The sequence below is a fragment of the Electrona antarctica genome (genome assembly GCF_951216825.1).
Source record: "Electrona antarctica genome assembly, chromosome: 18".
Classification (NCBI taxonomy): domain Eukaryota; kingdom Metazoa; phylum Chordata; class Actinopteri; order Myctophiformes; family Myctophidae; genus Electrona; species Electrona antarctica.
In genome coordinates, this window is record NC_136799.1 from 34,328,642 (window position 1) to 34,342,699 (window position 14,058).

The 14,058-nt window shown below is 41.5% G+C and overlaps 1 protein-coding gene across 6 annotated transcripts in view; it reads right to left on the reverse strand.

The window, feature by feature from the left end:
- Positions 1-5,456: 5,456 nt before the first annotated feature.
- LOC306942446 (uncharacterized protein) overlaps positions 5,457-14,058 on the reverse strand; it is a 35,824-nt gene continuing 27,222 nt past the window's right edge. For 2 of the 6 annotated variants that reach the window (XR_013792294.1, XR_013792295.1), the window contains exons 4-6: positions 13,978-14,005; positions 8,677-8,788; positions 5,457-6,782 (exon numbers count right to left, since the gene is read on the reverse strand). Coding sequence is in view for 3 of the 6 variants with exons in the window: in XM_079528328.1 (XP_079384454.1) it covers positions 6,660-6,782; positions 8,677-8,788 (235 nt within the window). In the remaining 3 variants the exon portion in view is untranslated. The remainder of the gene's footprint in view (positions 6,783-8,676; positions 8,789-13,977; positions 14,006-14,058) is intronic. The other 4 variants (XR_013792296.1, XM_079528329.1, XM_079528330.1 and 1 more) reach the window with 3 other exon arrangements.

Genomic DNA, 14,058 nt, shown 5'->3' on the forward strand with positions numbered 1-14,058 from the left:
AACCTCCCCTCCTGCCTGACAGTGATTAAGTTTCAATAGTTTCACTCACTCAACTCACTGACGTACGTACGTACTCACACGCACAAATGTGCGCGCGCGCGCACACACACACACACACACACACACACACACACACACACACACACACACACACACACACACACACACAGAAAATGTAGATAAAAAGATAAAGACAATAGGCTACAGCAGCAATTTGTCTACTTATAGAGAGTATAGACACATCCCAAACTTTAAAACATTCTTGACAGTAGGTTATAGGCTGGCCTATTTGACAGCTGCTATAAATCTAGGCTACTAGACTAAGAAGCTTGTTCAATAAGTTAATTCTCATGTGGTGCAAATTCGACAGAACGTGTAACATAATTTATATTCGCATATAACCAGCAAATAATTCCTGAACAAACTACATTTATGTTCTTTGCACAAGCTTATTTCTGGGGACGATGACAATCCATTTCTGTGAAACCGTCTCTTAAAGTATGATCTGTCTGTCTGTAATTACAAGCTTAGTAAGCTTCCATAAAAGTAACAGCTAGTCTGCTTGCATCATCTCTGCCAGGGAGAGGGTGATGCAGTTTGTCACGTTCCACCAGTGAATGCACTGCTTTCGGTATGGCACACATTCAAAGAGGGATCAACTTATAAAGACACAATGGGCTATTACTCGACCGTCGCATCAAAGCTGCCCTGGGGAACTTCTGCTGACTCACCCGTTTTGAATTTTGCTATGAATAACTTGCGACAGTACAGTTACAGTAGGCTACATGAGACCATGGTATTGTGCCAATTTGGGCTGTTATTGTAACCTATAGTCTGCGGCACATAATCGCATTTGTTTTAAACTAACATGATTAAACTATAGTTGAAAGGATCATTTGTAACTCACTAAAACATCGATTTATGAAGCACGTTTTTAAACTATAGGCTAGTACGGACGTTTTTTCTGCAACAAAACATGAGTTCAGTTTTGACTTGAGCATAACATAATACACTTCCTACCTGAGCAGGTGTGGGCTGTTGAAGGTGAAGCGTCACCGCAATCTGGATGAAAAAGCACAGTTTCATTTCGGGAAGTCTGTAAATAGAGATGAGGATGAGTCCCTGCAGCGCACACGAAATCCACTGAAGTCCGAATATTCGTAGGAAGATGATGACAATGAACTTCCAAAGCCGCACCAACTATCTATCACCCGTCCCACATGCAGTGTGGTGAACAGTCACGTAGCCTGTCGCTCACTGTAACCTGATGTGTGTGTTAACTAATGAATAAGGCCCCAGAGCGAAATGTGGACTGTATGTTGATGAAAAGTTTTTTCCGTTTAAAAATGTTTAAATCCAGTGAATTTCCCAATAAAAAATAAAAACATATTCAAAAAACAAATTCAATAGCGTGAAACAAACGAAACTAAAACAATGAGCATACATGTCCATACGTTTGAACTGGTCATCTTCTCAAGAGCGCATTTGAAGTTGCTGTTTTGTAACCACCTTTGCATTTCGGTCCTGCTCTGAGCCTTTGGTCGGTAGAATGATATACTTGCCACTAATTGCCTGACTAGTGAGTGACTACCCCTTCAATGCTGGCCATTTAAATCTCCTCCCCCTCTCTCTTCCTCCCTCTCTTCTAGTGTCAATCTCTGTCCTCAAGGGAAGAGTTGACACTGTGTGCAGTGATGATATTTTCTTAAATGTGGTTCTGGAACTTCTGGCACTTTGTAAGATACAGCATAAATAATGTAATAGTTTATCAGAACTTCATTATTTAACACTAGTTCCAATGCCTTAATTGTGTGTAGGCCTACTATGAAGAGAGACAGAACAAGCACCCTGCAGGTCGGAGTTTCTCAAGCTTGCTGAGAAACTTCTCCACTTGAGTACTCAGGATGTTCTGTAAGAGCCATTTGAGCAAGGTAAACACTTGGAGTCGCCATACACCCCATCGCTTTGGATGACTTTTGGGCTCCAGGATACATGGGGATTTTCCTCTTTAGGGGAGAGCAACTGCAGTATTTAGCTAAGCTTGCAGAGAGAGAAAGGGATGGGATTCCATCATTGTTGACACGTAGAGTTTAATCTTCTGTATGGAACTCCTATGTTTGCTGTAGACCTGGAATGCAAGGATTCCTCACTGGCTCCTCCACATTCCTCCAACAGTGCTGAATGATTCTAGTACCATCTGCTATTGTACAGACCACACTTAGGATGGTTGGTATGGTGTTTGTAAACATCCCGGAGTGTCCGCGCGCGCGCGCACGCACGCGCGCACGCGCGCACGCACGCACGCACGCACACACACACACACACACACACACACACACACACTTCTCAACCTGAGGATATAAGTGTGCTGGTAAAGATGGTAAAGATGTTAATGATAATATAACTTTAATATTAAAAAACCTTGAAAATGTTTTCTTCATTCAATACATAGGAACTTTAATTTCCATCGGTCCATGCCGCAACACATTCGATTCATTGATCAGTAAAATAAACATGCTCTAAAAATGCACACGGCCACTCATCTTTCTTACCACTTAACACGGCAGCCGAAGTGGTCAGATGGGTGGGCCACAAACACTGCAAAAAGGTTGAGAACCACTGCACTAAACCATCAAGTCAACTGGCACACCTAGGCAAAACATTATTTTAGGCTATAAAATGTCATCTAGCAAGATTGGATGGCTTTAACAATAGAAGAAGGAAACCATTCTTGTTCAGAGAATTATTTACCTAGTACGTATTGTTTTTCTCTCTCCCCACCTCTCCATTACTATCCTTGCCCAGACACTGAAATTATTTTTTCATAGTCATATGGAATCTATATGGAATTCATCTCTATCTGTCCAAATATCGACCATTCATTCGCCAGCCATGTTCTTGGACAGTTTACAACCCCAATTCCCACTATCACAAACAATGTCTGCCAAAAGACACTGGCGGTTTTTGTGTTCCTATAGGCCTACTATAGTCTTCAGCACAAACAATGTCCAATATCCTCTAACTGATGATCAATATATGACCAACAGATGTATTAGGGCATGTAAGTAAGAATAGAAAACTTTGTTCACTTTTTGTTATTGGTTACATTTGTTTTAGGTAGGCCTATATAAAGGGATAAATAAGGGACATGTTCAATATGGGACTATAATTCATTATGATATTGCACTGAATTTCAGAATTATATTATTCTGTATTATCTGTTGGGCACACAGCTATTATTATTCAGTAGCTTTATTTTTTGCATTTAAAATACAATTAAAACATAAATCATGTCAAGAAAGCAAGAAAGAAAGAAAGAAAGAAGTATAAAATGGAGGGTTAAAATCAGCAGCACTCCCATACTATGTGCATGTTTTTGTCAGAGGACAGAGCTGGGCTCTTACTGCATAATGATATATCCACGTTATCAAACCCACACTGGCTGATACGACCTAATTAGGTCACTTTGGTTGTCATTATAATACATGCTGACAAGACAAGCACACCTGGTTGAAGTGATGTTATTCCATGGGATAAGTAGCTCTGTGTCTGCGCTGACATCTCCTTTTGAAATAACTTAAGTTGGGAGTCATCAGTGCTTTTGCTATACATATTGCTGGAGCTTAAATGTTATTCTTGTGGCCTCTTTGTCCTACAGTATGTCAACAGTGTGTTTGGTTAAGCCAAAGTATATAATTCCTGCTCAGATTACACATTTTTAAAGCACAATTTCAGAGAACGAAAATAACCTTTTGGCAGCAGAGACTACAATTCTAGCGTTAAGACTCATTCAGTCATTTTCCTGGACAAGCCAGTACAGTACAGTACATGTATATATATATATATATATATATATATATATATATATATATATATATATATATATATATATATACACACTCATCCATTCACATGCTGCGTTTAATACATTCCACAATGTTTTTGCCGATTGTCTAATCATGCGAGGTCTGTTATCACTTGGAACATTTTCTTAAGAGAATTTACTATAAAGTACTAAAAGCAACTCTGTTGGTGCTTCTAAAATAATTGTGATGAGAGCACTGATAAAGGGGAGTGCTGGTGGTCGTGTCTGACTGCTGGGTGCCCTGCATATACTCTGCAGTGTCTATTGATGTTCTGAAGCCCAAATAAGAACTAGGGTGTCGCAGTGAATACACTTTTTTTTTCCTTTTTTACCATTTACCCCTCATTTTCCACTATTGCAGAGTAAAAGGTAAACAGATGAACAACAGTAATGATGTCCATTCATCATTGTTGGGGCAGCTCTGGTTTCCTCCACACTGGGGCCTTTGAGGGGAAGGTAAAGCGCCAGAGAACCCCCTTCTACCATTAGAAGGACCAGAATAACATTCAGTAAAGTTGCAAAGAGAAGCTGAGTAAGACCACTGAACCACTCATCATTGCACTGTAATCTCATATTGATTCTTTAATTTGATCATTCAGTGCTCACTATAACCACCCTAGCATCCCTCTTCTGGGCATGCCAATATTTGGTAAAATAGGCTAACAATCTGTGAAATGAGCTCACAACACATTTGTGACACGGTTTAAGTGGTTAAAATAATTTTGTGTGACTGAAATGGGGGAAACCCTTTAACATGATGATTCTGGTAGACGACCATGAATCTATGATATGATCTTGTGAGGTTTTGACTCATGTTGGTCCACCTGGACAAAATATCTAAACAGGATGTGGCGTTATTCAGTGTTCAGACCTTCTGCCTTCCTGCCATTAATTAGCTCCAACAAACCATGACATTTTTCCTCCTTTACCAACTGCAGGTATTGGTCAGGGGGAAGTGCTCCAGCCATGAGTAAAATGCTTCTTATTGTTGCTTGAGGTGAATAGCATCATAACAACACCTTTCATTTCATTTCAATCTAGTCAAATCCTGTTTACACTTCCGTGATACATTGTCATATGTTTGAGACGCATATAGTCACATTTATGTCATGCGTCAACAGGTGTCATCCTGTTTTCATGCCTGGTCCATTCTACGTGCGTGTTGTTTTGCTTCATAGGAAGTCAGGCACAAGTGATGGTAGGAGGTTATTTTTGTCTGAAGGTAGGAAACAATCAATATGCACAGCATACACATTTTATGTAACTTGATGTACAGTATCTGTATCTGTGACTTTGACAAATGCCAGCGGCTATACTGTACAGATCCTAACATTATACGAAACTTTGCTTCAGTCTGTTCAATTACATCTAACAAGCAACAGTTCTCCATGCCAGATGCTGATGATCTGTGCAGCTATGAGACTGAGCTCAATAGCATGTGTTGTGTACAGTATATGTATCAATAATACCCACACCACCACCACCACCACCACCATAAGCCATGGAGTGTGGGGGAAGAGGGCTTATGGTTAATCACATAGAAAAGCAATGAGCATTCAATGATTTCCATTTAATTTCATTTATTCACAAAAAGACAAAGACAGTTGAGGTTTCCCGCATTTCCAATCACTGAGATTACAGACATTTTAAACAAGCCAAAGAACAAATATGAATCACAGAATAATAAAATGCAATTAAAACAAGCAGACAGATAAAAGAAAACATCAATCACAGAACAAATAAATAAAATTAAATCAAAACAGTTACAGCTTGAGACTGGCTAAAAATTAAAGTCCTAAACTCTGCCAGAACCTTAATCTCCTCAATGTGTTAGAGGCCATTCCAAGAGTTTTGTACATAGCGTTAAGCGGTTTAAGCCCAAACCACACCAACTCCTTGCAACTACCATTGGGGATAATGGTTGCAAAGTAGTTGCATGTTACAAGGAGTTGCATGGTAAATCATTTTTTCACCTATGATTAAACAGTTTGAGATACTCACGGGCATCCTACAGAGTGATACCCTGGCCCTTTGGCGCTGGACCATGCCCTGACACTAATCAGTGAGAAGACACTATGTTTCATGCTGGTCCCAAGGAAGACTCAGCGAGTACATGCCATCACAATCACTATACAGATGATATTGCCTTAATTGCCGTAGTGTCTTAGTAACACAGCAGAGAAAGTAATGGAAATACTAGTAGCAATGGAGTGCAGAAAGATCAGCCTCCATCTCAATACCAAGAAAACAAAAATAATGACACAGTCAACACAGAGGACAGAACCATTGCTACTGTCCACTAATAGACCCGTCTTGGACCCTCCTGAAACTCAGAATGGCTTTCACCCTAGAAGCGTACAACAGTTGGGCCGACTTCCAAAAAGCTTTTGACACTGGCATATATAGTACCAGGGGCCATATACTGTCCACACTTTCGCATCGCATGACATCGCTCAAAACTCTAAATGGGGGTTAGACTGTTAGTACATAGTGTATATTTTTTAATGTCCATTTTTTATCACAATACTGTATCTGTACATTTTCTTACTGCTGTACTGCCATTGACAACTGTAATTTCCCCCATGGTATCAATAAAGGTCTATCTCTTTATCTATCTATCTATCCGATAACACTCACTGCCTCAATAATGCTCTTCCTCCTAGATAAAGTAAACCTGGTTCTGTTTTTATACAGGAAGCAAACACACACTTTTTTTCAGCTTCACCCAGCTGACGGCTGCTCGGATGGTTAGAATGAGCAGTCAGGGGGTGCAGTTAGGGGTTAAGTGTTTTGCTCAGGGACTGAGGGACACTTTGACACATAGACCAGAGCCGGGAGCTGAACTGGTGACCTTCTGATTACCAGACGGCCTCTCTACCCACTGCTCCTTGTCAGAGGCTTTCTCAAGTCCTCCGTTCTTAAAAGAGAGAAAAGACACAGAGAGGGGCTAATGGAATAAACTTTTAATATACTAGATTAGAGGTTAGATTTATTTCAAGAAGTAGGAGACGCTTAGGAAAATCTTTCATCAGGCAGGGAGATTTAGTGGACTGCAGCCTGCTGCTGTTTATTGTTTCAGGGCAGTGTTCTTTTTTTTCCAACCTCACATTAGTTTATTCTCCCTCAGGGGCTAAAGGGAAACTTTTTAAAAGGCTTCTTTTGAAAACACATCAACCACAGCCATAAAATAAACCTGCTCAATTTGCTGCAAAATGCATTAAAAATATTAGTAAGGAAGGTATCACTTACCATAGAATAGCAAATTTATGAATTCAAAGCAAACGCAGTTCATGTAAATAAACAGTGTTATTTTGATTGATAGGTTCCCTTATTCTGCAATAATTGGATGGGAGGGACATGTAGGCCTAATACCTGTATTACAGTACAGTATTAATGCTGCCTGTAAGTATGACTTATTCATGTTTTCTCTCTCCTCGTTTTTCATAAGCGATAGCTGGACATAATAGCACATATCTTGATTACAGGATTAGTGATAGATGACTGTAGTCTAATAAAGATTGATGCATGTATTCCAATAGAAAACATCAACATTACAGTGGTGAGAGTAGAACAGAATGACCCTCACACTGACTTCTATGAATCTTCCTAATTAACCCACAGAGACTTGCAACCCAGGGTGTTTTAATTGGGTGGTGTCGTGGTCAATGGTGAAGTGACCGATTGACTGTCACAGGGACAGACGATGAGGAGCCCTGGAGACTGAAAAAGTAGGCCACGGTCTGACAAGTGTAAGGTGAAATTCAAGTGTTTACGCAAACCGAAGCCAAGCAAAATTGTGCATGAAGATTTATTTATTTATGTGTAGAGAAATACTTTTACCCAAATAACTAGCTTGTAGAACAAGGGACATGGACTGGCGAGGACAGTGGGGAGAGAGGGTGGGTGGAGGTCAGGGAACTGGGGGAGAGTTAATAACTTGAACTAATAAACAATACAACCAACTGATGGGAATTTGGCAGCCGTGCCATCCATTATTATCTGTCAATTCACTGTGCCTCAATTTAAAAAAAATAATAATAATAAGTGCTTGGGGTTTCTGCTCCGTGGCTACTGTGCACTTACTGGGACAGTGGATCTCATTGCCCCTGACAATGTGTGTGTTATTTTTGTTCTTTTATACCTCTGCTCGTATAAGGGGCTAGTAGTCATGGAGCGTATCTGACAGGGAGATGCTGCATGGAGACAACCAATCCCAGATCATGGCGCAGTGCCCAGAGGGGACAGTTAAATGAGGACCACCGGAGTGAATAAAACACCGGGGCTGCAGAATGCACATGCACTACATTAAGTATATAGTGCCAAAGCATACAGTTGGGTGCCACCGATATTGTCCCTTATCATTTGACCCATTTAGGCCTGACCTCAAAATTTTAAAAAATCCTTCTAAATCCTCCAGTTTTCTGAAATAAATATTTTCACGATTTTTCAAAAATAGCAGACCTACAAGCTCATAGCGCGCCACCGAGCTTGTAGATCTGCTATTTTTCAATAGCTAAATTATAACATAGTTTAAAACACCAAAAGGGGTTCCCGCCCAAAATGGGTTAACTGTCCTTTTGCGCAGATCACGCAAACCTCAGCAAAAAGAAAAGGACAATATCGATGGCCTCCAACTGTATGTGAACCATATTTTGGGCATGTAATTTTAGGTGAGTGTTGAAAATGTTCTACACGCATTGTGAGCTTGTAGATCAGCTGTCTTCCCACGTGTCAGAAATGATCACTCACTTTTACTGATGCTTGATCTTCCATGATCGTACAAGGTGCAATAAATAAATGAATAAACTCACCGTGACTTCAGGATGGCGAGGCTGAGGCTGTGAGAAAGGAGGAGTCTGCTCTGTTGGTTCAGGTTCTGGTGTTCTCTCCGTCTCACTACTAACAGAACCCGGAGCCAAAATGCTGAGAAATCAGAGTGTGTCGCTCAAGGATTTGGTATCACTTAAAGGATAAGGAATGTCATAACTGATGGTATCTGCACTGATTTACTTATCGGATTTGACTGATTTTCAACTGAAAAGGGATTCCAAATCTGAACAAAGGCTGATCGCTGATGTTGCGCTGTCAAGCCTTTACAGCTATCATATTACAGTCTAAGACCCTACAGTTCCCTAATTACATTTGTAGGGATTTTAGTAATCTGCTGTGCTCAGCTGAAGGCTATCAAGCTGAGCCGGGATTCATTTCTTTGGCACCGAGGAGACCAACAGAACCAACTGTGAGCTCCCTGCACTGCTGCAGTGCAGAGCACAGGGAGGCTATCTTTTCGCTCAAGTAGTTGGCCGCGGACCCCCATCTGAAAATATTGCTCTACAAACGCATTGTGAGCTAGTTATAAACAGACTATGTACTATAGGGTTAAAGTGTTAAAAGGACAACTTTGTATTTTTTTTCAACCAAGGTTCATGTTTTAGGTTTTAGGTTGTTATTATAGAAAGTATAAGATATTGTTTTTCATTTGCTGCTTTCTTTTGGTTTAGCAATTTTAGCTATTTTCGACAGGGGGCGGGGGCATTCGATCTACTGAATGTGAAGGTAGAGGTACTCTGGGGATGCCATACTGTGTGTCGCTCAATGTCAGTTTGTCACCTCCTCTTCATATTCAATAGATCCTGTGATCTTTTGTGGCCAGATGCAATTTATTGGGGTCTAGTAGGACTACGGTATAAGTATAAGTAGTAAGTAAGCCTTGCCGAGCCATAGGGCAAGAGCCTATCTCCTGTTTCTGTAGTGTGAGGCAGCTTGATGTACAAGTACACCCCCTGGACATGACGCTAGTATGTCGTAGGGACTTACCCCCAATCCAACCCTTGATGCTGAGTGCCAAGCAGGGAGGCACCGGGTCCCATTTTTCAGAGTCTTTGGTATGATCCCGATCAGGGATTGAACCCCGACCTCCCAGTCTCAGGGCGGACACTCTAACCACAAGGCCACTGAGCTGGTTAGGTAGCTAGTAGGACTATAGTAAATAATAAAAAAAGAAATCACCATAATTCTTTGTAAAAAAAATACATATTTAGTCCCATGTTCGAATGCAGCAGTAAGAGTTACTAAGCAGGACATGGGTCTTGCGTCTGTGACATGCCACTATGAGGGGCGAGCTTGATAGATGTTGGACCAAAGGCAGGGCAGAATTAACCCAGACTACTTTCAACGCACGCACGCACGCGCGCACGCACGCACGCACGCACTGTTATGGAAATTATGAGGTCTCAGCATATGTGACTGTAGACAGAGGTGAAGGCAGGACACAGCATCAAGGAGTCCGGCATAATCGTCATCATCGTTCTTTATTCGTTCCGATCATCTCAGTACAGCAGAATGGTAGCATGGTTGCTCATCGTAGTACAGTCAAAAGTGAAGCATCACCCCGTTCCTCCCCAAGTTGTTCCTTTCCCTCCCCTTTATTTCCCAACCACACACCCCCCAAATTGACAGTCAGTGACAGGTGTTTTATTCAAATACAACAGGACATGGACAGATAATAACAGGTGGTCTCACTCATCTCCCTTCATGGTGTTTGCTGACGACATTTAGACATAGTCTAAATGGGGGATAGTTGGAGGCAAGCAGGAAACAAACTAATTTGAGAACACACCCAAGTAGGTAGAGGTAATAGTGACAGCTGTCAGATTGACAGCTGTTGGTTGGTTTGACTGCGTAGTGAATGATTGTTTCATCCTATTTGACCGAATGGAATACAATAATAGTTCTTATTGAATAGTAGAATTGGCATTCTAAAACTGCCATTACAGCACACACACCCCGAGTGTGCCCAAACGAGTGAAAATAAGCAGCCCTAATCAGGAGAAAAATAAACAGAGCAGCACCCCTGGGCGTCATGGCAACAATTGATGCATGGGGCCGTGACAGAGTGAGGCAAAGTCATTGTGTTACACATGTTGACATGTACGCCCATCATCCAGATATTGCCTTGCAATCAGCCTAGCCATCTAATCTAATTCCAGATTTAAAAAAATAGAGCGTGTGGGCTACTCATGATTGTGCACACATTGACTGTGGCCAGTCTGGCCACATGACCACATGCAACATCACCATATCTCTAATCATCACAGTCGGAACACCTGATTTATACTTAGTTGCACGCCGGGACAACGCTCCACACGTCCCAAACTCTTCTCCCTTCTGGCCCCAAAACTGTGGAATGCACTTCCCGTTGCAATCAGAACTGCAGCATCACTCCCGATCTTCCGCCGTAGTCTGAAAACCCACCTTTTCAGACTCCATCATGGCCCATAGCACTTACCCTACCCCCCTTAGACAGCACTTCTTAGACTTATATAGCATTTGAAACAGACTTATAGCATGTCATGTAGACAGCACAATAAGTGCATTGTATGTAGTCATAGCACTTCATAGTATATATGTACAGCATAGTATAGCATATATGTGTAGTTTATATGTATAGTGTCATTATATAGATATGTTCTAGTTATAGTTTATATGTATAGTGTCATTATATAGATATGTTCTAGTCACGTTCTTAGCTTACGCATGTTTCGCGATAAATGCATTTTTACATATGTGATGTATTCCCATGCTTTTTGTTCTTGCTTATTGTAAGTCGCTCTGGATTAAGAGCGTCTGCTAAATGCCTAAATTGTAATTGTAAATTGATTGCACGCCAGTGTCTCGCACTGAAAATAGCTGATCTACAACACACTGCAAGCTTGAAAATCTGCTATTTTGTGGTGTGAGACACAATGCACAGCCAAGTATAAATCAGGCTTACTTACTTTGGGTGCTTTTGTGTGGCTGTCTTTCTATTGCAATTGTTGATGGGGAGTGTGTCGCTAGTTGCTACTGTGCAGGCTGGGGTTCATTGTTCACTCACCCCATGGGCTAAAAGGGTTACCCTGGACTGCGTCCAACAAGGCCTCAGGGAGCCTGCTTACGATTGGTGAGCCTCCTAGGAGCCAGCCTATTCTATCTGGGGGACTCCAGTCTTATCGCCGGGATCAGGGGAATTTTCCCATCGAGATGAGAAGCAGATGTCTGTTCTGTTCCTTCCGTCTCTCCGTTTCTGTCTCTCTTGTTGTGTCTCTCTCTCCCTCCCTAGCTCTTTTAGTCAGATCTCACCCTTCATCCCCTCCCCGGGGTCAGTGGAGGAACATGAGGCACCATGGGAAGGGTAGATGTCCCCAGGCCCCTCCACATGACGAAGGGGCCTTGCTGTGGGAGGCAGTGCGTTTTAGGTAGCCGTTAGCACGTGGATCTGGTCCAAGCGCTCTCGACTTTCTCATGGAAACACACAGAAAAGGCACTCTGTTAAAAACGTCATGTTTCGTGGATTCCCACTTAGGGTTGGTAAACTATGTCTGTCTGTAAGGTAGGCCTGCTCTCCCAAGTGCACTTGGACTTTATTATTTTGTGTCCACTGTTGATCTTGTGTGTGACCCCCACTGACCCCTGGCAGGATGAGGATACATGGAGTTCAGATGGGGAAAGGATAGCGGTTCTCTCGATCATTCCCACCCACCACTACTATCACCGGCATCAGTACTGATGGTACCCATGCACGCGTGTGAGTCTTTGACTACACCCTGTGCACCTGCCTCTGCTCTGGGTTACAAACAATCCTTGCCTGGCCCCTTGGTCTACGGACACCCTCTGACCCAATACTGATGCACATGAGTCTGTCTGGAAGCATACCGTAAACAGACAGTCAGTTCTCCATGCGCCAGTCAAAGGGTGTTTGGCTGTAATTTGTAAACAGATCAACCAGAGGAGGGCCAGGACGGGGACCTCCCTGGGGTATACAGACTAAAGACAAATGTATACACCCTGGTATGATGGTGTCACTTGCCAAAAAGAAGTCTCAGTGCAAAACAGACGTACATATTAAAAAAATCACACCCGTGTGAAATGAGGGGCGCTCTTGTCATCGTACATCAATTTATGTTAGCGGACATTTGACATTGCTACATAAGGTACATAAGGTGGTCCCTTATTGGCCAAGCGCTCCCACCAACATGTGATTGGTTAGCCGATTTGCTCGTTTACATATGCCGTAAGTTTTCCCTTCAATGTCAATGGCGTTTAATATTTTGATGTTTAATTTGTCATATTTTGCGGAATTATCAGCTCTTATCATACATCATCATGCATCATCTCATACTGGCCAATCAGAATGCATGTTGCCTGTGATTGGTTGGCTGATTTGCTTGTTTACATATGACGTAAATTTCAATGTCAATGTCGTTTAATGTTTTGATGTTTAATTTACGTCATATTTAGCGGAATTCTGACGTCATTTCTCCGTTCATTGTCAATGGCAAATATTGAGACGGGCGGGGACAAGATTTAGCGGACATTTGACGGGAATGCCCCTTTCATTGTCAATGGCAAATCTTGAGACGTGTGGGGACAAAAGCTGTTTATAGAAGGGGCTAGTGCCCCTTAAAAACAAACAAACACATCTATCAAACTAGTAGGGCTGTGTTGTTTTGGCTAACAGAAAGTGAACAGCTATTTCAGTTTCCACTTGCTGGGTAGAAATTAGTTGTTCACATACAATGATTTATTCTCATATTGTACAATCCGAATCTCTCTCTCACACTCACACTCACATTTCTTTATTTTACTCGTACAAATGTTATCCATACATCACGCAAATCGGTATACACTATCTCTATAGTCATGTGATCAACACGGACCTGTCCGCTTCCCCATATAGCCCATCCCCATTGGTTAAGATTGCACCGATCTGTGTACAACTTTGTATGCGCAATACTAACATTATGAATACACTGTTATGTGTTATATATTTATTTGTATTGCCCTGTTATACAACCACCAGACAGATTATTGCCAAAATAAAATAAAATAAAATTTATATTAATATTTTGTCCAAACATCAAACATCAAACACTATTATCCCAGTGAAGACCTGCCCCAAGGGGCACTTTTTCTACTTATTATTATTAATATTATTATCTTGATACCTATTTTACCTTAATACTAATAGCAAAGCTGTCATGTCTGTTTTTGAAGACATTATAAAATGAGATTGAATTATAAAACCACTTCAAAGATGGATAATGTAGGTCAATTGTTTCAGCTTTACTTACAGCCACCATGATTCCAATGTTTTGAGAGCTGCAAATTGGAGAGAAGACGAAACCCCAAGTTGTTGAAGGTAAGGATTGCCA